The sequence below is a fragment of the Fukomys damarensis genome, unplaced genomic scaffold, assembly GCF_012274545.1.
Source record: "Fukomys damarensis isolate Sample0158 unplaced genomic scaffold, DMR_v1.0_HiC HiC_scaffold_21, whole genome shotgun sequence".
Classification (NCBI taxonomy): Eukaryota; Metazoa; Chordata; class Mammalia; order Rodentia; family Bathyergidae; genus Fukomys; species Fukomys damarensis.
In genome coordinates this window covers 14,968,639-14,992,971 of record NW_022900933.1, presented here as the reverse complement: position 1 = coordinate 14,992,971, position 24,333 = coordinate 14,968,639, and the positions used below count along the sequence as shown (strand labels likewise).

General features: G+C 44.0%; 1 protein-coding gene across 9 annotated transcripts in view; it reads right to left on the bottom strand.

Moving 5' to 3' along the window:
• Nucleotides 1–24,333, bottom strand: part of Rgs6 (regulator of G protein signaling 6) — a 561,710-nt gene that overhangs the window by 99,070 nt on the left and 438,307 nt on the right. For all 9 annotated transcript variants that reach the window (XM_010645399.2, XM_010645398.2, XM_010645401.2 and 6 more), the window contains 3 exons: nt 5,207–5,257; nt 1,881–1,987; nt 394–445 (listed from right to left, as the gene is read on the bottom strand). In XM_010645399.2, the coding sequence (XP_010643701.1) occupies nt 394–445; nt 1,881–1,987; nt 5,207–5,257 (210 nt within the window). The remainder of the gene's footprint in view (nt 1–393; nt 446–1,880; nt 1,988–5,206; nt 5,258–24,333) is intronic.

Sequence of the window (24,333 nt, the reverse complement as noted above, 5' to 3'; positions counted from 1 at the left end):
GTTTTAATAAATGTGTGAGACTAGAAAGGCCAGGGGAAGGTGAATCCTTAATCCAGCCTTCCCTGAAACCCTATCCCAGGAAGGAGCAACCAAAAGTCTCTATTCCTTAGTGTTGCCGTGGGACCTTCTTATCCATGGTCCCGCGAATGAACACATGGATCATCCTTGATAAAATCTTTCTTGCCTTTGCCCTTTTTCTTTCAAAACTGCATCTCTCTGTATGCTCTGCCTCCCTTCCTTATGTGGGACAGAGAGTTTATTAAATATCCACAGTGTCAGACAGGGCAGCTAAAGACCTCTCCTCCCCATGCACCCCGGTCACTGGACACCAAGCATTTGTCTTCTGCACTCCGGGGAACGGTGTGTAGCGTGGCCCGTGTCTCCAGTTCTCACCATAGTCAGTGTTTTCAGGTTCCCAACAGTTCGAAGGCCAGAAGTAAGGAGCCTGCAAAAGAGTGTGTGGTTATCAGGGTGCGGAGGTACGCACACCCATCTCCCCAATTTAGAGAGGACCCCTCCCTTATGACAGGCCCTCTCCCATCTCTTTCTGCCTGATATGGTATCAACTCTTCCCTGGTTTTGTTTTGTGTGTGGTATTAGGGCTGAAACCCAGGGCCTTGCCAATGTTAGAGAAGTGCTCTACCTGTCCGATACACCTCCAGCACTTTTGTATTTTGAGACAGGGTCTTGCTGAGTTGCCCAGGCTGGGCTCAAATTTGCCACCTTCCTGCCTCAGCCTCCTAGCTGGGATCATAAGTACGTGCCACTACATTCTGCCTTTCTTGTTTTTTTTTTTTTAATAACCTAGCTGAGGCCAGTCAACACTTTAATCTGTGTTAAGAAGTGAAATGTAAAGTAAGCAAAATAAATGTAAACTAAAAAATGTTGAAAGGCTGAGTGTGTAACTCAATGTAAAGGCCCTGGGTTTAATGTCAGAGAGAGAGAGAGAGAGACAGAGATTTAGTTTATAGGACAAAACTTCTTTTCCTGAAAGAAGAGAAGTCTAACTCACTCCTTAAACCTTTGGTACAACTTACCCCCTTTTCCAAGCCCTCCAGGCAGGGCAGAACCTGCGAGGAGTGCAGCATAGGCAGGGAGGGTGGTTAGGTAGTATGTGAATCTTTACCAGGAAGGCAGCGTGAGGTAGAACAGGTGAATGATGGTGCAATCAGGCCCTGTAGCCTTAGATCGAGGCTTCCTTCATTTACTAAATGCCACATTACTCTTTGAACACCTCAGCTTTCCCATCTGTAAAATGGGTGACACTTAGCTCTTTAGCGGTAAGAAGAAACTTTTAGAAGTTTCTTCACAATAAACAAAGACACATGCACAAAATGTCTGCTATGTCTGCCAAACATTTCACCAAATGCACATGGCAGAATCCCAACACTGTCCCCTTGGTAAGTGATTAGGTCATGAGAGTAGAGTCCTCATGAATGAGATTACTACCATTATAGAAGAGGCCTGAAAGAGACTCTGCCCCATTCTGGTGTGGAGCATGGATAAAAGCGCCATCTATGAGACAGAGAAGACAAAAGACACTAAACCCGCTGATGTCTTGATCTTGGACTCCCCAGCCTCCAGAACTGTAAGAAATAAATTCTGGTGTTTATAAGCTGCCTAGTTTACAGCATTCTGTTACAGCAGCCCCAAAGGGTGCTCTTCAAATTATGGCCTCTCAATTAGGGCCTTTTACTGTTGTTCAAGTGGGTCAAGCAAAGTTCCAGACACAAGTTCTGTTGGCTTTCCCAGTGCTGGTGAAGGTAGAAGGTTGATCCCTACATCCCTACAATACCCTTTACTTTTCTAGGGATTCTAATCTGAGACCAGAGGATGATCAGCAGCAAAGGTTCTTTAGGAGGAGGAGCCAGCAGGCCTACCTGGAAACGATAGAAGGTACCATCATCCTTCATGGTGAGCACATGGTCTGAGATTGGAAAGATGTAGCCCTGGGCAGCTATAAGGCTTCCCAAGTGTATTGCTTCAACTGTAGGGTGAGAGAAAGAAGCAGAAAGAGGGTTATTTAGTTTAAATAAGAGCAAAAACGTAGCCAGGTATCAAGTGTTATCATCCCTAAATGACAGTGTTGGTGGCAAGACTGCTGGTGGCAGGGGTTGGGAAAGGCCATCATGCATCTGGGGCTCCTCTGGGTCCCAGAGAATCTGCCAATTCTTAACCTCCCAAGCTCCATGACCTTCCAGAAGAAATTCAGGTCTAGCTTCATGGTCAAGAGCAGGAGCTTTGGCATAGATAAACTTGTATTTAATTAAGTGAGATATTTCACACGAAATGCTTAACAGTGTCTGGGGAAGGGTAAATACTCAATAAGCACTGGCAGCCCTGATTCATAGTTTCAGTTCCATCATTCTGAATCATCAACAGCAGGGAGAACAAAGCCTCCTCACTGCCTGTGCAGACTTGGACCCACTCTGCACTTCCCCAAAAGTCCAACTGGGGAGCAGAAGGGTGTCTCCCTTCCCCTATACACATAGGGTAAAATCTCATTTTTTCAGGAAGTTAGAGGAAGGACAGTGGAGTAGGTAGTGACATAGGGAGGCCAACGTAAGAGGAATATGCTTATTATTGACGCAACAAAACTTGTTTTGTTATCTTAACATCAGCTGCAGATAGATTCACAATAATAGTTAAGAATTTATATTTATCTTGAAAGCAGCTAATATGAGAAAAAATGCTCCTACCACACACAAGAATCTTTAAGAAATCTCATAGTACTTTTACTAGTTAAAATAAATTTTTGGACATGGAATTGATATGCTTAAGGAGTCTATAACAATTACTAATTTTATAGGCTTGGAATTGTGAAAGGTGATTGGCTTAGGCTTTACTTGTAAACTTCTCAAGAGGTTAAATGTAACCCAAACGTTTGGTTTATTAGGAACCATTTTCTCCCTTTTGGAAGAAATGTATGTGTACACTTATACTGATAAAATTAAGACAAATGGACTTTTACTTTACTTGCTGCTTGATGACCAATTTCTTTTAAAATTCTGTACAGTTGTTCCTTACTAACAATATTTCCAGAACCCCCATGGACACCAAAATCTGTGGATGCTCAAGTCCCTTTTATAAAATGGTGTAGTATTTGTATATAACCTATGCAATCCCCCCATAAATGTTAAATCATCTACAGATTACTTATAATACAATGTGACCTAATATAATGTGAGTCCTGTGTAAATAGTTGTTATATGATGTTGTTTAGGGAATGACACATGAAGTTTTTTCCTGAATGTTTTCAATCCAGGTTAGGAAGAATCTGCAGATGCAGACCACTGATACAGAGGGCAGATTGTACACTTCAAAAACTGTGCGCCCAGAAAGAGAAGATTGCCATCATCTTCAGCTGCTCCTTTCTCAGTGGAAGGACAAGATCTAGTAAGATGATGACTTTCATATCACCAACAATTGAGCTAAAATTCTTCAACAAGAATGTTTTTATTTAGAAATCTGGCAGAAAGAAATAGAGAGTGGGGGATGGGCAGATGTAAATCACCTGGATTCCCAGGGACTTGATTTGCCTCATCTCTGCTGGGGAATTGCTCTTACTTCCTCCTGCTCAACTACTGCTGAGAAGTCCAAGCTGGGCCCGAAGTCTTGATGTCCTTCCAAGGTCATGAGAATTTAATAGGCCTTCACAGGCATGACCTTCATTCAAGGCCCTTCACTGAAGTTTCTTTTCTTTTTTAAAAATTTTTATTTTTATTAGTACTTGATGATTAGATAGGCCAGAGAATTCCCACCAACTATGAGCTGGGATAGGGTTCTCAGAGACAGTGATGATGATGATGATGATGATGATGATGATGATGATGATGGTGGTGGTGGCGGTGGTGGTGGTGAAGATGATAGATACAGTGATTTTTGGAAAGGGGAATAAAACAGTATTGTTGGAAAAGACCACCATGAGGAAAGCTATTCCTTAGTTTATTATCATAACCAATAGAAACATTGAGCTCAAATAAATGTAATTAAACTGGTAGATAGTTATCTAGTCTGGGTTTCACAAGTGGACAATAAAAAATGCAGCTGTTCCCCAGCACCAATAAAAAAAATAGTTCAGCTGTATAAGGGAAACGCATAGAGAAAAGATGAGCATTTACTAAGAACTTGACTAAAATTAAGATTTAATTTTGGTCATTGCCTGACTATCCACTAACCAAGGTGGTGGGTTACTTGCACAAATGACCCACTTTTCTGGTACTGAGACTCTAGGCAACTATATTTAATTGAACTATATGTAAATTATACTGTTTCATAGTCAACAGCAGTTAAGAATGTCAGCTTAAAATACAAGGATGGCTGAGCTGACATCTGATCTCAGCAAGGAATCCCAGCTGGAGGTCAGTCATCTAGGGTGGTCACTTTAAAAATATCCTCAGAAAGCCTGGTGGTTGGAGCCATTAAATTTGGGCCAAATTAATCTAATTGCCCCAGGGGCCAGCAAGCACATTAGAGTGGATCCACATTAGATTATAAAGATAAATTGACTCAAAGGTATCAAGAATATCCAGTTACACAAGACAAAGTGATGTATGATAAATTTAGAAATGTTTTAACTAATGACACATGAAATAATTAGCTATACGTATTTAGAATTTTCATTTTTCTGGAGACTTCCTCCTTTTTCCTACTTATACTGTAAAATCAGTTTTCTTGCTTATTTTCTGGTGGGAGGATAGATTTTGAAACTGCCTTATTGGCCAGGGTTTTGCTGTTGTTTTTCTGGTAGGGTTTTCCTAATTGAAATGCGCAATTACGAGTTGAAAAAGCATCATTCCTTCACTTCTCACAGAAGCAGAAGACAGAAGGAGTCTTAGCAAATAATTAAACATCTTAATTGTGGATCAGGCAATCCAATTTTAAGAGCTGGCTCTAGAAAGCTGTCAGTGACAGTGCTACAACTTATCTTTAATTGCTGCGGCTAACGAGAATTCACCGCATTTCACGCACTATTGTATTGAGTTCTTTGGCATTCTAAAGAGTTGCTCTTTTCCTCCAAGGGTGGTTTAAATTTGAAGACAGATATTCAGTGGAGAAAGCAAATTCATTTTATTTGTAAATAGAGCTATTCCACAACTTGGAATTCAGGTTAGTAAGCTGGGCTCTCAGGACGGTAGAACCCAGTTTGGAAGTTGGTTTTGGGATATGTACTGATAACAAGGGGAGGTAAAGGCAGCTGAAGTACCTGGGTCCTCGATTGAAAGGTTCTTCATAAGCCACTGTACAATGTCAGTACCTGCAATGACAAAGCAGTTTCAACTGATGACCTCGTGGATGTTTAATCTCTGTAGGCAGAAAAAACATTTTTACCTTAGAAAATCTTAATTTTAGTCAGCATACTACCGCTCTCTTCCTTTTTCCCTTGGCCTTAGTTTTGCCCTTGAATAACAGAAGAGCAAGTCCAAGCACAGACATAATCCCTTTGTGAGGCCAATTCTTCCACAAATCATCAGTGTCCTCGCTCCTGATGAGATGTGCCTGGACACCCTTTGGTGTTCCCTCATGTGACGTGGCCTGAAGCTCATCACTATTTTGGTCACAGTCCTCTGTACATGCTCCCTTTTGTTTGCCTCCCTTTGAAAACATGGCACCTAGAACCCATGTTCTAATAACAGCACAGTTTACATGGGAGTGGAAGAGTACGATTTTCTGGAAGGTTCTGAACGTCTAGTCAGTCTGCTTTTATCACCCAAATATCTAATTTCACACCAGTGTAGACCCCTGGAGGTGGCTTTGTCACCCCAGGCAGAATATTTGATGCAGAGCAGCCTGAAGGGAGTGACATTTTCAGGTATCTGAGCCCTACTGTGAGTCTGAGGTTTCAATGTGAGGGGAAGGGTCTGCTAGTCACTCCCCTGAGTTGCACTGACAGGAGCCCAGGGAAGATCCAGCAGAGGTATTTAGAGAACAGTGCTGTCTTCTCAGATATCAAATTTCTCAGAACTTTGGTGGCCAGTAAGACCAGTTCAGGCTGAATAACCTAGACATTTTGTTTCTATCTGGCTCTATGGACTGTAACCCAACACAGTATGGCTGCCTCTGCCCCAGCCCATTCTTCCTGGGCTCCCAGTAGCTCCAGTCTTCTCAGACAGGGCCTTAGTGTCCTCTGCACTCTGTGAGCTAAACCTTGGATCAAAAACTCCCACATTCATGTGAGAGAGAGAGAGAGAGAGAGAGAGAGAGAGAGAGATTTTGTGTGTTCATTTCCTCCAATTATACAAGTTCAACATTTGTCCTAGGAAATGAAGAACAAAACAGGAATCAAATAAGAACTGTAATCCCAAGTTGGGGTGCGGGAGAGACTTTAACTTGTTTTTCCCTCAAAAGAAAAATAGTTCTTTTTTGTGGGTTGCCTAGAGACTGCGAGGTTTCCAGCATCTTTCCAGTTCTCCCCAGGGCCAGCGGATTATCTTTCTGCTGAGCTTGCCCAACCATTATTTATCACCTGCCAAGATTGATTACTCACCCTGGGACAATGACAGCCCTTCCTTTCCCCTGTTAATTACTGTCATCATTAATATCCATGTCACTAATTAGTATTCATTCACACTGAAACTCCTTCCTCGCTATCATATCCGCTAACCCTCCAAGCCAACCCCAGTCTCCAGTGCATTGTCTGGGTTTCTACCCGCTTTTCGCTTTACACACTCAGTTGCTGGCCTAATTCCCTTCAGACTACCAGGCCTGAGTCTGCATTTGTGTGGCTAAAGATCACATTTAAGTTTTTGTTTTTGTTTGGTAAAGAAAATCACAAAGCCTCTTTCCTTTTCCCCCTAGCACTATGAGGACAACAGAGCTGTTTTTTTTTTTTTTTTTTTTTTTTCTTTTTTTTTTTTTTTTTTTTTTTTTTGTCCCTGATACAGCCACCTTGACAGTCAGTGTCTCAGGAGGGGACTGGTGTTACTGTCCCCAGGCCCAGGTGAGAATGAACTGATGCCCCTGGTTGTCTGGGGTCATCTCTTGCAATCTACAGTGGTTCCACTCCACTGCCGTCCCTTATAAGCTGTGGGTACCATTTGGTGGACTTCAGCAAACCCAACAGACAGTGTATAGGGACAGGAGGACATTCACAGGTGTGAGACTTCCTTGACTAACCAAGAAGTGACATTATATGCTTAGCTCCAGGAAGAAGGAAGGAAGGTGACTCTGTAATAATGTTATGTCCTTTAAATGACCTACAATTACTACCCTATAGAATCAGATAAGAAAGGTCCAAATCACCAGCAGGAGAAAGCATTTTTCTATTTCTTTTTCCTTTTTTTCCACTTCTGCCCATTGCCCACTAAGTCCAATTATTCTTTCCTCCTTGTTCTAAAAAGAATTTGAAGCAGTTTCTTTTCTTTCTAAAATTGATGGTTGCTCTTTGTTAGTACTGTGAATTCTGGGTCACATTTAAATGGATCTGCTTTGCCGAGGACTTAAAGACAGTGTGTAATACCATAACATAACAAAGGCAGGAGGGCCATGCTTCATTACCAAAGGTCCCCAAATGCTTGTCTGAATATTTCTTTCGAGGCTAATCTATTAATATATATTGCAGGGATGTGCATGAAATACATCAGGAGTGCCCTGACCACCCTGTACTGCATGTATGTTTACTAATGTAGTTACATATATATATGGTATATATTTATTTATTATATGCGATTATGTCTAAATTTCTGCATATGTTATATATATGTATTTCAATCATACCTTTTATATATAATCATGTTTGTTAAACAGCTATTTCGGAGCAGCCCCAAAGTCCTCTAATGAGCAACTGAATTATAAATTATGGCTCATTCGTACAATAAATATTTATTGAACATCTATAATATTACATAGAAAAGCATATTAAGAACAATATATATTTTTAAATGACATTTTCACAACAGCAAATTTATATTTATATTCTATCAGTTATATATGCATAAATATATACAGAAATAATGAAGACAAACTCTGGAAGTATATTTAAATCATTAACTTTAGGTTATCTTGGACATAGGAGAGGCATCAAATTAAGCTAAATTTTTATTTGCTACATTTTGGTAGTATTCAAAGTTCACAGAACATCAGATAACATATTGCACTGGGAAACCCAGTCTTTATTTTAAAGAGCAGAGAAGGAGGTATTGAGTTCTGAGACCAAAGTGGAGAGGGTATGGGAACTTTGGCTGGCCTCCCCGTCCTCAGGCCCTGGGCATTTTCTGTTCACTGGGGAGAGGGTAGAGAGACATGAAAGCAGAATTCTCCATGCTTTTTCTTGCAGAGCAGATCTTGATCACTGGCTGTACCACGTGCCTTGAGCTGGTGGCTCTCTCTGGCCATCTGCTGTCCCCACAGCCTCTGAGATGACTTCTGTAAACCAACAGAGGAGTTTTCCCACAGTCCTGGACCACGAGTGACAACTTGCACCACTTCCTTGTGGTTGGTCACTTAGTTATTGGTGACAGATGGCTCAATGATCTCCCTCTGTTGAATTGTCACATTGTATTAACTTTAGATCAATACAAACTCGATTCAAGTGAATTGGTAAGATCTTCCAATACTTAAGGAAATTCTGTTTCTGTTTTGAAGGAGAAGCTTATACAATTCTGGGCTTTGTCTTCAGGTGTTTTAAACTCCTCCAAAGACTTGTCATTTGACAGAGGTAGTTTCATGCCACTAATCAGAACCCAAGGAGATCAAAGTGTAAAGCATTCTCTACACTTTTCTCAAAGCATCAACCTGAGCCCAAATCAGTTTGATTAAGCAGAGTTAATAAAAGTCTGATTGCAGTTATCTGCAAATTTCAAGTTACTGGAAATCTGGTAGAGTATAGTACTGACAACTGAAGCAACTGATTAATTAATTATCAATCATTACCCCTTCCTAAGAGTTAAATGTTTCTTAGGCCCAAGCTTCTGCCATTAGTGTGCTCACTCTAGTCTTAGTCAAGGTCATAATTTTATCCACCACTGGATAAACCTCAAAGTGAAGAGGGCAGATTTATGCTGCCCATCACATGGTGTCATAGGCAGGTCAATGCTTAGGAAGAGAGAGTGACGACTCTTGAATGCTACTGTGTACTGGACCAGAGCTGGCCAGTTGACCTTATCATAGACCATCCTGCTAACAATTACGCAAAATATGATCATTATTACACCCAGCTAAAAGAGCAGGTCCAGAGGGATCCAGGGTTGGAATCCAGGCATTCTCATGCCACAATTTCTGCTCTACCATACTGCCTCTCTTATCTCTGAATAACTTTCCTAGCAATACACAAGAAAAATATTTAGAAAACTGACAGCTTATATTCATATTTTTCTGAAGCACAGGCATTAATTTAATAATAGTTACTACCATTGTTAGCTATTGAATTAATAATTTATTGAGCACTTCCTATGTTCCAGGCTGTGTAATAATAATCCTATTATAATAATTCTATGTCACAGATGGGTTACTATTAGCTCCCTAGAGCAAATGAATAGAGGATAATCTAAGTAGAGCAGTTTGCACAGTTTTAGACTTTCTTTTGTGCCTTAGTTTTAAAAATATTTGAGATATAACAATCAGGTAGCAGAAAAAGCTTAACTTAATGAGAAATATTAAACTGTGCTTTGGGGAATGGGCATGACTAGCTGGCAGTAGGAGGGCAGCGCTGGAGGAAGAAGTGATATGATGAGATGTTTGGTGTCATATTTGAGTTGCATTGTTTGGTCAGTGGCTCCAAGGAAAGCCTGACAGATTTTTTTTAATGCTCCCTCACCAAATATATGAAGCAAGAAGGCACATGGTTAGTTACTCATAAACTGTGGGACCCTGGGAGGGTCTTTAAACCAATCTCTATTTCTTCATGTTAGTTGGGGAGATTCCACATACTTACTGGAAAATAAACAAGATCATGCACACACACAAAACCCTCTCTACAAAGCCTGGCTCATGGTTTTGCTGAAATAGCCTGTTTACCCAGGGATCTTCAATCTGTTTTCCGTCTTCATTTCCTCACAGGAAAAGGAGACAAGGAACCGCAACCTCTCACAGAGGCAAATATACCTCAATATTGCAAAGTTAGTGCAGGGTCCGGCACATAATAAGCACTAACACTGTTTATCTCTGAGTGTGATTCAGAGACCTCAAGTTAGGGCCATGTGTCTAACCAAGTCATCGGTATCACTGGGAAAAACATCAGCAGGTTTGAATTCTTGTGGTATTCACCTGCTTTTTCCATGTAGGCCTTACATACCTTCTGTTGCTTTTAGGAAGCAATTCCATCCAGAGATGGAAAGCTTGTTGGACAGAATGAGAAACAAAGGAGGGAATTGCAGGAGGAAACCTTTAGGAGCATGAGGAGGCCTGCGTCATTGAGAGACTTCGACTCCTGTCTGGTAGCTTTTCTGTCCCTGATTCTCTGGACCCACTTCCCAGGAAGGGAAGGCAGAGAGAAAACAGGTGCTCTTCTCATTGCCGTTAGTTCAGTTCCAAGATGGAGTGAGCATCGTTCTGGTTTTAGGTATTCTGGTCCCTGGCCATCCATACAGCCTCATCTCCCTTGTCATCTTCTCTTCTCACATGGATCCCCTTTCCATTCCCGCAATGCATGATGTTCTATCCTATCCCAGGGCCTTTGCATACACAATTCCCTGGGCCAGAAATACCCCTCCCCTCAACTTTTACCTCTACCCAACTCTTCAGTTTCTTCCTCAAGAAAGCCTGCATTGCTCTCCAGACCTGGCCAGGGTGCTTCCATTTCTGCAAGCACAGATGAGGTTCTTTCCATTTAGAGCACTTACCTCAGTTTCGAATTAACCACATGTAGTTCTTCGATTGCTGCCCACCTCCTCCCCTGTTTCGGTTTGCTAGGACTTTAATAACAAAGTACCACAAAGTGGGTGGTTGATACAACAGACATTTACTTTCTCACAGTTCTGCAGGCTGGGTGTTCAAGACCAAGATACCCTTTTGAGGGTTGTGAGGAAGAATCAGGCCCTTGCCCTGGCTTCTCAGGGTCTCCTGGCAGAATGTGGTGCTCTTGGCCCTGACCTCTGCCTTGGTCTCCAAATGGCATTCTTCCTGTGTGTCCACCTCTTTGTCTTTTTGTAAGGATATCAGTCACCTTAGGTTAAGGTCTACTCTAACCGTGTCATCCTAATTATAGCCTCAATGACTGTATTTCCAAATACGGCTACACTCTGAGATCCAGAGAATGGGACTTCAGTATATGAATTCTTGCAGCATAGAATCTGACTTTTAATAACCCTGAACGAATGCTCTGAGAGGCAGGGCCTCTGTCACACCATTCTCTCTCTGGCACAGAGGGAGCCCCTGGCACCAGGGTTTAATAAATGCTCGTCTATCAATAGCTGAATTCCAGTAGGAATGCCTCTGAGTCATTCTGACTTGGTTTCAAACAGGGTGGAGGAATTAAACCCAGACACAGTGATTATGATTTTGGACTCCATGATACCCAAGCCTCCTGCCATATGCAGCTCTAAGCCAGGATCTGCCAGGGCCACCTCCCTGGGGTCCTGTGAAACTGCTTGCTGGCTTCCGCAGACATGTGACAACGGCACCCCTCAGCGACCCACTGCTCACACGGCAGGAAACACATCAGCTAGGGGGCCCTGGATAAACCGCCTTCCGGGCCCCACCCTCCTCATTCTCTGAAATTTAAAGCTTCCCTGTGCATTATGAAAAATAGTAGGGGCAGAGGACCAGGCAAGGTATTACCAGCTCATAAATCAACCTGGAAGCGTTGAGGCAGTGCTGGTGTGTGCAGTGAACACCCGTCCTCTGCCATGTCACCCAAGCCCCCACAACTGATTCATAACCCCGTAACCTTCCTGTGCCTGAATCCTGAGTCTTATATCTAATTGTCAGCAGCTGAGTACATGATTTGCAAGAGGATGCAGCAGCAGCAGACGTGGGGGTGGAGGGGAGATTAGTTTTGTCAATCAAAAGCAGGCAGGGTGAGGCGGTGAGCGTGTGGGATTTAGCTCCTCAATCAGCTTATTAAAAGGAAGGCTGGATATGGCCACATTGATTAGACCTCTAGACAGGGAAATGAAGGCTCGTGGCCACTGTGGGCATTGCTTCTGTCCCTGAGGGTAGCTGCCACTGATGACGGCCTTCCACCAGAAGACAGGAAGGAAAAACAAGCAGAGCCACTGTTTCGGGACAGAAATAGTCTAATGCCAGGTGCCAGTTACCCCCATAGAAGGTACCAAGAATGTTCTCAGGGCTGCTTAGCATTTCCAGGACACTGCAAGGGACCTGGTGGCTGTTGGGCTGGGATTTTATTGCCTTCCTGTGTTGTCTAATACTCACCTCATTTGTGCAGATTTGAATCTGAGAAGTGGTTCAGGGACATTTTATATTTAAATTAATCTTGGAGGGGTGATAAGGGTTTCTTCAAAGGGTGCAGGAGAGAATAGTTATGAGTTATCCTTTTAGACACCAGCTTGCAGGCTGCAATTGCTCATTGGAATCTGACTGGCCCAACCACACTGTTAGAGCAATACGACTGATCACACTTCCACAGATTCATAAGGCTCAAAGCCTGCAAAAACCCCTGAAATACGCCACCACCTTGGAATGAAGAAGGAGTGCACTGCAGGCTGTGAACAATCACAGTCTACGATGCAAGTTGTTGGGCAAAGATTTTATTGGTGTTGTAGTCTGAGCCCATTTACCCACCTCCAAAATAGGGCCAATCATGGTGTCTGCCTCAGATTCTGTTATGTATGGGCTAAGATGCATATTGTGGTTCCTGGTACCTCGTTACCCTCTGTATTAGTTAGCTTTCTGCTGCTGTGACGAAATACCTAAAATAAACAACTATACGGAGAAAAGACTTATTTTGGTTTATGTTTTCAGAGGTGTCAGTCATGGTTGGTTGGTTTCCTTGTTTTGGGATCTGTAGAGAAGCAGCACAGTGATGCCTCAGTTCACGCTCTTAATTTGTTCTGTGATTTTGGAAAGATTGCCACGTTTGGGTTTGTGGGGGCAGGATGGGTGTCATCATGTCTGTCACCTGATGCAGAGTTTGCAAACAAAAAAAATTTACCAAATGCATCTGTTTGTGAACCGAATTGCTGGCAAACAAAAGTTTTTGTGAACTGAGGTACCACTGTATATCATGGTGGAAGTGCATGTGGAAGCGAAGTTTCTCACCTCAAGGTGGTTGAGAAACAAAGAGACAGAAGGGTCAGGAGTCCCAACACTTCCCTCAAGGGCCTCAGTGACCCAGCTTCCTTCCACTACCTAACGGCTAAACTCCTAAAGGCTCTACCACCTCCCAATAGTACCACAGCCTGACACTCAAGCCTTTTGAATATGTTGGGGGAGTATTTAAGATCTAAACCATAACACCCTCTTCCTTTTCCACCTACTCCTAACGCACAGATCTCCATCTGCCCAAACGGTAATCTGTCTTAAAGCTGATCTTCAGGTGGAGATTTCAATTTATAATCTAGATTCTAGTCTTTCTTCTCCTCCATCCCAAACCTGGGCTGAGGCCTCTCGACTTGTACAATTCAAGGATTGTTCTAGCTTGGCTCCCTAAAACTTCTGTTTCATTCAAATAGATGAGCCCATCCTTTCAAAGTCAGGTGGACTCTTCTTCATCAGCATAAGATTTACTTCCAGATCAACCTTCTGTCCTTGAGGCTAAGCATTAGAAGGACCTTGAGAACTTTCTTTTTCCATCCCAGCTACAACCAAAGCCTTGGCTGCATTTGTCCCACTCTAGCAGCCTGGAGGCAAATCTAGTTTCCCCTCCACCATCTCTGTAACCCTGGAGACATGCCTTGCCCTTTTCAAGTTTCAGCTTCTATGTGATACAGTAGGACTCAGTCTGAGAAGGTAGACATAAGGATAACACTTGTGACGGCTTGTATTTAGGTGCCCCTCCCAAAGCCTCATGTAGTCATAGGTGGGGAGTTTTGAAGGAGGCTGGATTAGGGTGTGTGAATGTGGACTAAGGGTGTGATGCTGGGATTAAGGGTGCCCCCACCCTGCCTATGGGTGGCACCACCCACAAGGCTGATAGCTTGAGAGGCTCCTGCTTCTGCTGTGCTGCTTGCTGCTTTGTTGTTTCCTGCCTGCTTGCCATGGACTATTTCTTCTCTGGTTCTCTGCCATGCTATTCTCCTATGGAGCCAGCCGACTACGGACTCAAATCTCTACAAACTGTGAGCTGAAATAAACCGTTCCTTCTTTAAATTTGAGTGTTGAGTTTTTTGTCTCAGCAATGAGAAAAGTAACCAAGGCAACACCCAAAAAAGGCTGAGCCCTGTTATTTCCACGGTGTATAGTAAATGGTAGGCAAAAATCAACTTCATCATTGTTATCATGGCTACTATGACTGACTTGAACATTTTTATTCATTTACCTTCAAGGGTGATTAAGCCAGGACTCTGTCCTAAACAAATGGGTGCCCTAGAATATCGCAAGGGCTATGATGGAAGTTTATGTGGGATGCTACAGGACCGAAGACAGGGGAGTTCATAATGGTTCCAGCTGAGCCAATGTCAAGATAAGGTCACAGAGAAGGACACACTTATGATCAATGGGAAGTGGTGACAGATCACTGAGCAGGGAAGTATTGGGCGTAACACCAAGAAAGCAGCTTGTAAGATGGCACACTGATGGGACACTGCGACATCTCACATTTATATCCAGACCCAGGTGGGATAAAAGGCCAGTCCCCACAAATGAAAGAGTCCTAGGAGAGCAAGTCGCCAGCATGCTCTGGCATTGCCTGTGTGCAAAGTACAACACCAGGCACCAGTGTGAAGGCTCAAGAGTAGAGCAGAAAGAAATGTGAGCATAAGAGCTAGAGAGGAATTACTTGGTGTTGTTGAGAGACAATCTCTGACTTCTCCAGCACCAGGATGCATCCCTTTCCTTCATCTTAGCTCCCAACTCCAGCATGGTGATGGGTTAACGGCCTGCAGTCTCTGCCTGCAGAGCTGATGTGCTGCTGGGTTAGTCTGTGGGACAGGGAGCCGGGTCCTCTGGAGTTCCAGTGTGTAGTCCCGATACCTCGGCTGCTGGTCCTAGATTCGCGCCCAGCTGCCTTCAGCGAGGCACTTATCCCAGAAGAGCTGAGTGTGCGGGACAATGGCACAGCACCATTGCTTCCTTCCTCACCAGCTTCTGTGGAGAGCCAGTGCTTTGAGCTGCTCTGGGGTCAGTGGGCCCCTCTCTCATGACTTCTGCTCTCAGCTCCACAAGGAAGGACAGACAGCGTGAATGCTGCAGACAGAGAGCCGGGCGGTCTGAAGGAAGGGAGGTATTGATGACTACAAACTGAGTGGTGGTGGAGGGACAGCAGCCCATCAATGCCAGGATGTCCTGACTTTGCCGAGGGCTGGCAGGGCCCCTGGTCCCAGGGGGCAGCAGGATGGTGTTCAGGGCCTGGTCCTAGGCAAAGAATGAGAAGTCAGGGTACTGCTCCTGGGGTCTACCGCATCCTCCCTGCCCCTCTTCTTCCTCCCTAATTCTACTTCTTCTTTGGGCATTTAGGTGTGGGATCTAGTCCTGGCTGTGCAGGGCTTGAGAGAAAGATGAAGTTAGCTGTTTGAGACAGAGGAAGCTGGTCTCTTCTGGTCTAGTCTGGTACAGTCAGGCCTCCACCCTGATCTCTTCTGGTTTCTTCAGGCCAGGACCTGAGTGGTAGCACACTAATTCCGGTGAGAATTGGAGCCCTGAGGAGAGGGAGGCAAGGCCTCTAAGACCTTCGAGGCCTTCCTTGTCTTCCTCTCCTTCGCTTCTTTAGTCTCCCACTCCAGCCCTCTGTCACCTCTCTGAGGGATGCAGTGTCCTCCCAGCTGCACTCCACAACAGTTTTACACACTGATTGCTCATCTCTTATTATCACAGATGTACATACTCACACTCACTTATCACTCCTACACACCCACACATATGCACAAATGCAACATACACCCAATTCATGCATGCAACAGGCACATTTACACACACTTGCGTGCACACATACAAAGATGGAACATACAGCCAACTCATCATTCACACCCACACCCATGCACAGACTCAACACTCAACTCACACACGCAAAACATACACATTCACAGCCACTCATGTGCACAGACACACAGATGCAACCCCTACCCAACTCACTTGCATACACATACACACTCATTAGTACACATCCACACACATGCATACAACACTAATACTCGTGTACCTAATTGCTTCTATGATATGGCCTCATTCCTAAACTGAAAAATGACAAAAACAGCAGAGGCTAAGAGCAAAGTTTGAAAAAGAACTTTTATCTGCTAGAAATCTAGAAGCACAGAGGTCAAATCTCAGCACCACCAGCCAGTCAGCGGCTCTGAGTTCCTCTGCTAGGAATGATCTGGACCAGCTGCCTGCAGTGTTGGAGGGTGAGAAAGAGGGTCTAGACACCGCCCAGGGAGAGACAAGATCAAAGACATTCCTTGAGCAGAATGCACCCACTTCAAGATGCTGAACACACTATTTCTTTAAGGTTGGTTCTGGAGCTGAGGAGCAGGAGTGCAGGAGGTCAGATGAGAAAAGAAAGGAAAGAATACCTTCCTCACAAACAGGCACATTATTGTAGAAAGCATTGTCAGGTGAGGCCAGCAGGGCCCCAGACAGCACAACTTGGAAGAGGGCCTGCAAGGGCTGTGGCTCAGGTCCGGGTGAGCAGAAGATGGCAAGCTGTCTGCAGGAAAGCAATAGGTGGAGGAAATTCCTAGCATTAGGTCTGATGAGGCAGCAAGTGGGGGCAGCTTTGGGAACCCAGAGAACATCATCTGTGGGAGAAAGTTGCAGATAAGTGCCACAACTTTCAGTAGAAGAACCTAATCACTACCAGACTCAGGTCCACCAAGGAATAAGCAATATGACTTCTCACTCCTCCCTCTGATCCTCTGGTCTCATCCATTGGACACGGAGAACAGAGTGATGTTCTGGAGGGATGAGTGGAGAGAATCTAGCCCACTGGAGAGGACAGAAGGCACTCAGTATTCAGGCTGGGCCATAAAATGTTGCTCAGGTGTGTGTGTTATTATTTAACACACTCTGCTTCTACAAAGCATGGTTTTTCTCTGATGTCCTGATAACTGCCAGGCAGACCCTTTTTGTCTATAAGCCCACAAGGACTTCCCCTCATATCAGCACTCATGAGGTGTTCCCATTTTACAACCAAGGAAACCAAGGACCGGGAGCCTAATGGTTTATTTCTTCATTTAATAAAGCATCTATCAAACTCCTGCTATGCTCAGTGTCGTTCACAATGGTGAATGAGCCAGATGTGGCCCTGCTCTCTCCAAGCTCAGAGGGAGGAGTTGGACAACAAACGTGTAAGCCACACAAAGGCAAGAAAAGCAAGCGCAATAATGAAGCTGAAATGGGGTCACGGGGGAGAAGGGCCTGAGGGGTCTGACATATGTCAGAGAGCAAGATGACATTTACACCAAGTCCCAAGAGACTGGAAGGAGGCAGCGGTGGGAATACGTGGAGGACGAGCACCCCATGGGAGGGACAGCCATGCTAAAGCCCCAAGGCAGGAGCAAGCCTGATCTGTCCAGAGAGCAGAAGGCAGGCCAGGCAACCAGGGGCTGGGGAGCAGGACAGAGCAGGGAGGGAGCATGCCCACTGAGGGTTTGGAAGGGGCACGGGGAAACTCTGGAGGATTTCCAGTGGGGGCATCTTGTTTACATTTCAGAAAAATCACTTTGGCTGCTGAGTAGAGACAGCATCATGGGGGGACAAGAGGGAGAGAAGCAGCGAGACCAGCTGGGAGCTGATTCTTGTGGGACAGGGAAATCATTGCTGACTGGGCTCTGCGGCAGCAAAACTGAGAGAAGCAAATGGGTTTGGGGCTGCCTTGGGGAATCCCGTCCTCCCTGATGGAAGGGGCTTGGTGTCTGAGGGAAAGGAGAGTCCAGGTTGACTTGGGTTTCTAGTGGAGGCCGTACCCAGGCTGAGATCTACAACAGCTCTTCAAGTGGAGATGTCCAGCTGGCTACTGGCCATATGAATCTGAGATCTGGCAGGAGAGGGCAGGCAGGAAGAGGGTAACTGGGAGTCATTCGTGTGAGGAAACAGGCCTGAAGCACTCAAGCAATGAGGCTGGATGAGATTACCCTAGGAGAAAATGCAGAAAAGAAGGAGGGGGCCTTGGAATGAAGCACCAGGGTCGTAAGTAGCACAGCTGGTAGGGAATCCAAGCCCATTCATTCTCAATCTGGAAGGCCTTCCATCACCTGAAAGTGCCATCACTCTTCTGCGACTTAACCCCTGATCATGGTGGTGCATTCCTCTCTCTCAGGAGAAAGCAAGAAAAATGAACTCAAGCAATGGAACCATCTGCCAGGCCCTCCTGGAATCCGCCTGTGTCTCTACCGCCCTTTCCCTGTCTCCATCCAGGGAGAAATCTGACAAATCAACTCCCATTGACAGTATCTGAGAGTTGGCCTCATGACCAAGCCGGGTAGATAGCTAAGGGTTTTGTGCTCTCTTCTGATTTACAGCAAGTTAAACTGCCCTCTGTCTTTGCTATCACTAAATCACAGCAGACTGCCTGGCATCTGTGTAACTTGGAAGGTGGCCTATGCTCCAGCCTTGTGGTGTGGACTCTACCTCTCAGCAGACAATCATGTGGCCAGAGAAATGATTTCAAGGCCCAGATTCCACTGCATCAGAAGACCGGGTGAAACTGCCATCTGAGCCAGGCATCTTCCTAACACGCAATTCCCCTTTCACACCTGTCAACTCTAGCCCAAGAGAAAATGGCTTCTGTACAGAAAACATGCTGAGAATATTCCCAAATGGAGAAACTCTGCACTAGGGAAAAGTGGGAATATAAAACTCATCAGAACTTTCTTTTGCCCTCCATTTTTTCATTATCACCCCTGCTTAAGGAAAAGGTTATTGGAGTAGAGTTGAACCAGCAAATAATTAAAGAAATTGCTGGCTGGGCATGATGGCGCCCTACTGTAAACCCAGGATTCTGGGAGACTAAGGCAGGAGAACTGCAAGTCCAAGCTCAGCCTGGGCAACTCAGTGACTTAGTGAGACCCTGTCTCAAAATTAAAAATAAGAAACTGCCAGAGATATACTTCAGTGCAAAAGGCCCTGTGTTCAAGCCCCAGGGCTACAAAAAAGAAGAAAGAAAGAAAAAAAAGAAATTGGCAAAACTAATAAAGAGAATACAACAGGATCCAAATAACCAGGGAGCGAGAGCTGTATGTCCCGGTGAGGGACAGTGGTGTGATTACAGAATCTCGTTGGCCACACTACAGTGAAACAAAACCACATAATCTGTTGCACTAATTTCTTGGTCTACTTCTCCACCAGTGCCATGGGGTCACTAAGGACAAGGAGCCCTGTCTCCTCAGGCCATCTCTCTCCTGAAGCCAGTCCACAGATCCTTAATAAGTATCATGAATATATAAAGAGTGTCAGCCAAAATCAGTGACGTGGGTTTTGGTGTTGCAAATGACTATGCTGCTTTCGGTTATAGACACTGGCTTTGATAGGTCTGCTTATTCCTTAGGGCCACTTCTGCATCTGGAGAGATGGGCCAGATCTTCACTGTGGAAAGCTGTCTTGCTCTTTGCTATTATAGATGAATTACATGCCAGTTAAAGTGGAGGAACCAACTCACAGCTCTGTTTAAACTAATCAAGACAGATCTTTTGCAAATGGGAAGGGGACCAAGGGATGAAGTGAGGGGGAGAGGGAGGAGGGGAAGGGGAAGTAAAAAGAACTAAGATGTGTTATGTACATGTGCCAACTCCCCCAGATGAATGTAATCATTATATACTGTAAAAACATACTCATAAAAATTTAAAACAAAAACAATAAATTAATCAAGGTGAGAACTAGCATGTCAGCTCCCCATTCCTGCCCACCCTTCTTCCCCAGGAGTGTCATGGTGGACTATGATGGGAATTCTGAAAGAATGTGAAAGCCCAGGTCCATAGCAAGATTACTGGACAGCTCAGGATACAGTCACAGCTAAAGGCTGATGACTGATCAACTCACGATTTAAAGAAAAGCTGTCTGCCTTTGGAAAACATTTTCTCTGCAGTTGTCATATCCACTCTGGCTGCCTATCTGTTCCTTAAGCAGAATAGCATATGAAGAGACCCAGAATTAAAGTTTATTAATTAAGAAGACAGTTGTATATATTTTTAAGAAGTTAGGATTAGGTCCAGTTGCATATTCCAGAAAAATAACAACAAAAAACCAAACTAACAAAGATGGAAGTTTATCTAAGACAAGAAGATAGGAGAGGGCTCCATGAAGTCCTCAGGAACCCATGCTTTAGAGCCTATTTCCTGGAGTGCTATGTTCTATTCATACAATGCGATGGAAAGAATAACACACGAGCATCCTCAAAGATGCTTATATATTAATCCTTGGAATTGCAAGTGTATTATTTTACATAGCAAAATGGATTTTTCAGATGTGGCTAAGTTGAGGGCCTCAAGAGGGAAAGGTTATCCAGACCCAATGTAATCACAAGGTCCTTATGGGAGAGAGGAAAGAGTCAGAGAGAGAAGGGGTGTGAGGACAGCTCAGAGAAGTAAGGGAAGGAGAGAGACAAAAACTCTAGAGAGCTGCTGGCTTTGCAGACAAGGGAAAGGGCCCTGAAGACCAACTTAGACTCTGGCCTCTAAAATTCTGCATTGTTTTAAGCCACTTGGTTTGTGACAATCTGTTGAAACAGCAATGGGAAAGTAATATGCATGATGTCTCTGTCACAGCACAGTCACCTGACCACGCTGAGCTACGAGGGAACCTCTTTTATTTGAGGTAAACAATGTGTTCACCCCAAAATGGGGCTTTATTATGATGGGAGGGAAGGAAAAAGGGATGCCGGGGTTCATATCAGCAGATTGTTTTGCTGGGCTGTGTACTGAAGAGTCTCTAGATTTAGGATAGCAGAAAAGTATTCTCAAAAATAGGACTGGCAACACTTCGAATGGGAGTCCATCTTAAGAAAGGAAGAAGTTAGCATAAAAACTTTAAAAGTATTGTTGCAACCAATTAAAAAAGGATTCAAATACTGTAATTCCTTTGGCAAAACCTTTTCTATACCGCATATTTTTGCTAAAAGTTACTAATCAGCTATGCTTATGTGGGATTGGCTGAGCCCTGCTGTGAAGTTTGGAGTCTAAAACAAGGCTTTGAATTTAGAAGAAAAAAACTTGTTCAGTTATCACCGAGACTTTTGCTTTCTGGAATTTTTCCTGATAAAGTCAGACCATGGGCAACTATAACTCAGTATTGACTTTCTCTCTTTGTCCTAGCTTACAGAGATCATCACAAATAGTTGCTTGTAAAAAAGTACTTGGTACATCAGAGATGCTTAGCAGATGTTTTCTGAATGGATAAAGGCATGAATGAACTTAATGGATTTCAGGAAGTTTTTATCCATTCGTTTAACACAAGAGCCTCTGTGTTCAATGATGGTTATCTGAGTGCAAAGCCAAGCAAGAGTGTGGCTCCTATATTCAAAGGGCTCACAACTAGGGGATGACAGACAAGTGAAGCCACAATTGTCTTGCAGTGCATCAGCACTATAGTGGATATATTTTTAGGGAAATGTGGGAGCAAAGACAGAGGTTCCACATCAGACTCACAGAAAGAAGTTAGGACAAAGACAGAAAGTAAATCCTTCCTCTTACCCATCAGGATGCATATGGTAGTGTGGAGGGATTAAAGAACAGAAAAAGAAACCATTGCACCTGATGATGTCCATTCCCAGATAGAGGTGACTGGGTGGACTTGCTGTTCCTCACCCATGCTCCTCCTCATTGTAAGGGTGACACCTTTCTAGAACAAAGTGCTGGCAGCTACCAGAATGTATTAGGTCACAATCATGGAATTTGGTGAAACAGGGACTTCTGCTTCACTCCTATGGTGGAAGCATATTTCTAGGGTCATGGAATATTGTTAAACAGCCAAACCCCAGCAGGGGGAGCTGATAGATTATTTCTCAGGGTTCTGCTGCTCCTCATCCATGATGTCTGGAAGCAGAGGTGCTTTGACTGGGGTGAGGTGAAGACTCCTCTGCTTTATCTGCCTGGAGGAGATAGGATGGATAGGAGCAAGGCCAAGGTGGGGCCCCCAGGGATGTATCATGAGGTCACTGTGCTAAGGAAAGCACAGTGCTTTCTGGGAAGGATTAGAATAGATCTTATAAATAGATCTGGCTAAAGCAAATGTGCTGGTTTTCTTTCCATTATCGTGGCTGCCTTATGTTGTTCACTATCTTTTACTTTGCATATGGTAGCTGTGAAGACATCTTGGTAGTGCTTGAGACTTAACTTTACCCTTTAAGGTGAGAGAGTAGGGCAAATATCCTCCCTCTCTCTCTCTCCCTCTGACATTTCTCACTTCTTTAGTTTATATGTTCACGCAGAATTTTTAGTTGTCAGAAGACAGCCTGCCATTGGCGAGGAAACAGACTTAGTACAAGGCAAGCCAGGAATGGTTCAGGGACAGAATTACCCTGATCAGAAGAGAATTGATTCTGTGTGGCTTGTATCTAAATGTCCTCCCAAAGCCTCATGTGGTCATAGGTGGGACTTTTTCGAGGTGTCTGGATCTGGGGTGTGAGATGCTGGGGTCAAGGATGTGATGCTACAATTGATTCATAGTGTCATGCTAGGATTAAAGCTGTCCGCATCCCCCCACAAGGTGTAAGTTCTATCTGGCCTAAGGGTGAGTGGCCTGGATAGGATATAGGGACAGAGAGAGGGTCACTACTTGTTGCTTGCTGTTTCACTACTTCACTACTTGCTGCCTTCTGCCTGTCATGAACTGTTTCTCCTCTATAATGCTCCTCTGCCATGGAGCCAGCCAACTATGAACTGAAACCTCTACAAATTGTGAGCTACAATAAACCTTTCCTCCTTTAACTTTGGATGTTGTTGAGTATTTTGTCTCAGCAAGAGAAAAGTCAGATTCTTATCCCTTATATGCTGTAGTTCCCAAATCAAAGTCTGAGAGGGTCTGAATCATAATTGGCAGAGCCTAGATCATGTCCTGTGTCCTGGTTGTACTGGATCTGGGCAACGGTATTCCAGTTTCTACTTCTGGGAGTAGTCTTTGTCCTCAGCAGCTATCATTAGTTGGAAATTTCCTACTCAAACGAGACATTCAGATCTGGGTAGAGAAAACAAATGGAAAAGATCCCCTATGTTTTCTCCTCCCAAACTCAGGATAAGAAAATACCAAGGCCAAGACAAGGGAAGAGTTAAGAGAAGGAAGACAGGAAGACATGGTGGTCACCACTAACGTACAAGGAACAAAAGTAGCTCAATTTAGAGGTCCAGGAAGGAATTTTCCTGAATAGCCCTCCCTTCACATACCATGGGAGACCTGGAAGATGTTGCAGGAACTTTGGAAAGCAGTAGGATACATTCAAAGAGCTAACTCTTGTGGGGGAGAAGTAAAGTGCTGTGCAGTATGTGAAAATGTCCTCCTGGGAGCACTAGAGATTAACGGAGATCAAAGAGAAGTGGAATTTCTGCCCCCAAAGTATTTTCAGGGAGAAATTAACAGTAACTGTCACAGGCTACAGGTGTATGTTCCCTTAAGAGTTTTGCATGTTGAGATCCTAAGCCTCAATGTGATTGTATTAGGAGGTGGGGTCTTTGGAGGTAATTAGGTTTAGATAAGGTCATAGGGCCTATGATGGGATTGGTGTCCTTGGAAGAAAGAAAAAGACTAAAGCTCTCAGCCAGGTGAAAATGCAAGATGAAGTCAGCTGTGTTTAAGCCAGGAAAGAGGCTCTTACCAGACACTGTATGTGCTGACAGTACTTTCTTTTTGAATTTCCTAGACCCTAGAACTGTGAAAAATAGTGCTTGTTGTTAAAATCATCCAGTTGATAGTACTTTGTGTATAGAAGTTTTGAATTAAGAGAATGTCTTGTTTCAAATATCTTAACAGCAGCTTTCCTACCTTAACAGCAAAATGAAATTACTTCTGTAGTTCCGCCCACCACTTCAGCCCGTGACCAGACACTGTTAGTTCATCAATATATTCAGGACTTCCTGCCTCTGGGCCTTTTCTCAAAAGACTTCACGTGGAATGCCCAGGTCTAACTGCTATGAGGTCAGCAAGAGGACTTCCCCAATTGTCCCTGTTCTCATGACAGACTCAACTCCACAAAACCCTTCCTAGGATTGTGGGATGTTTGGCAGAGAAGATAAACACTATTACATGTTAGTTTTATGTTTTCTTGTACCTTTTACATCTCAATCATGGCTCAACAGAGAGCAAGACAAGTTCAGCTGAGATGCAAAGGCAAAAGAAGACAGTTCCAGAATCATT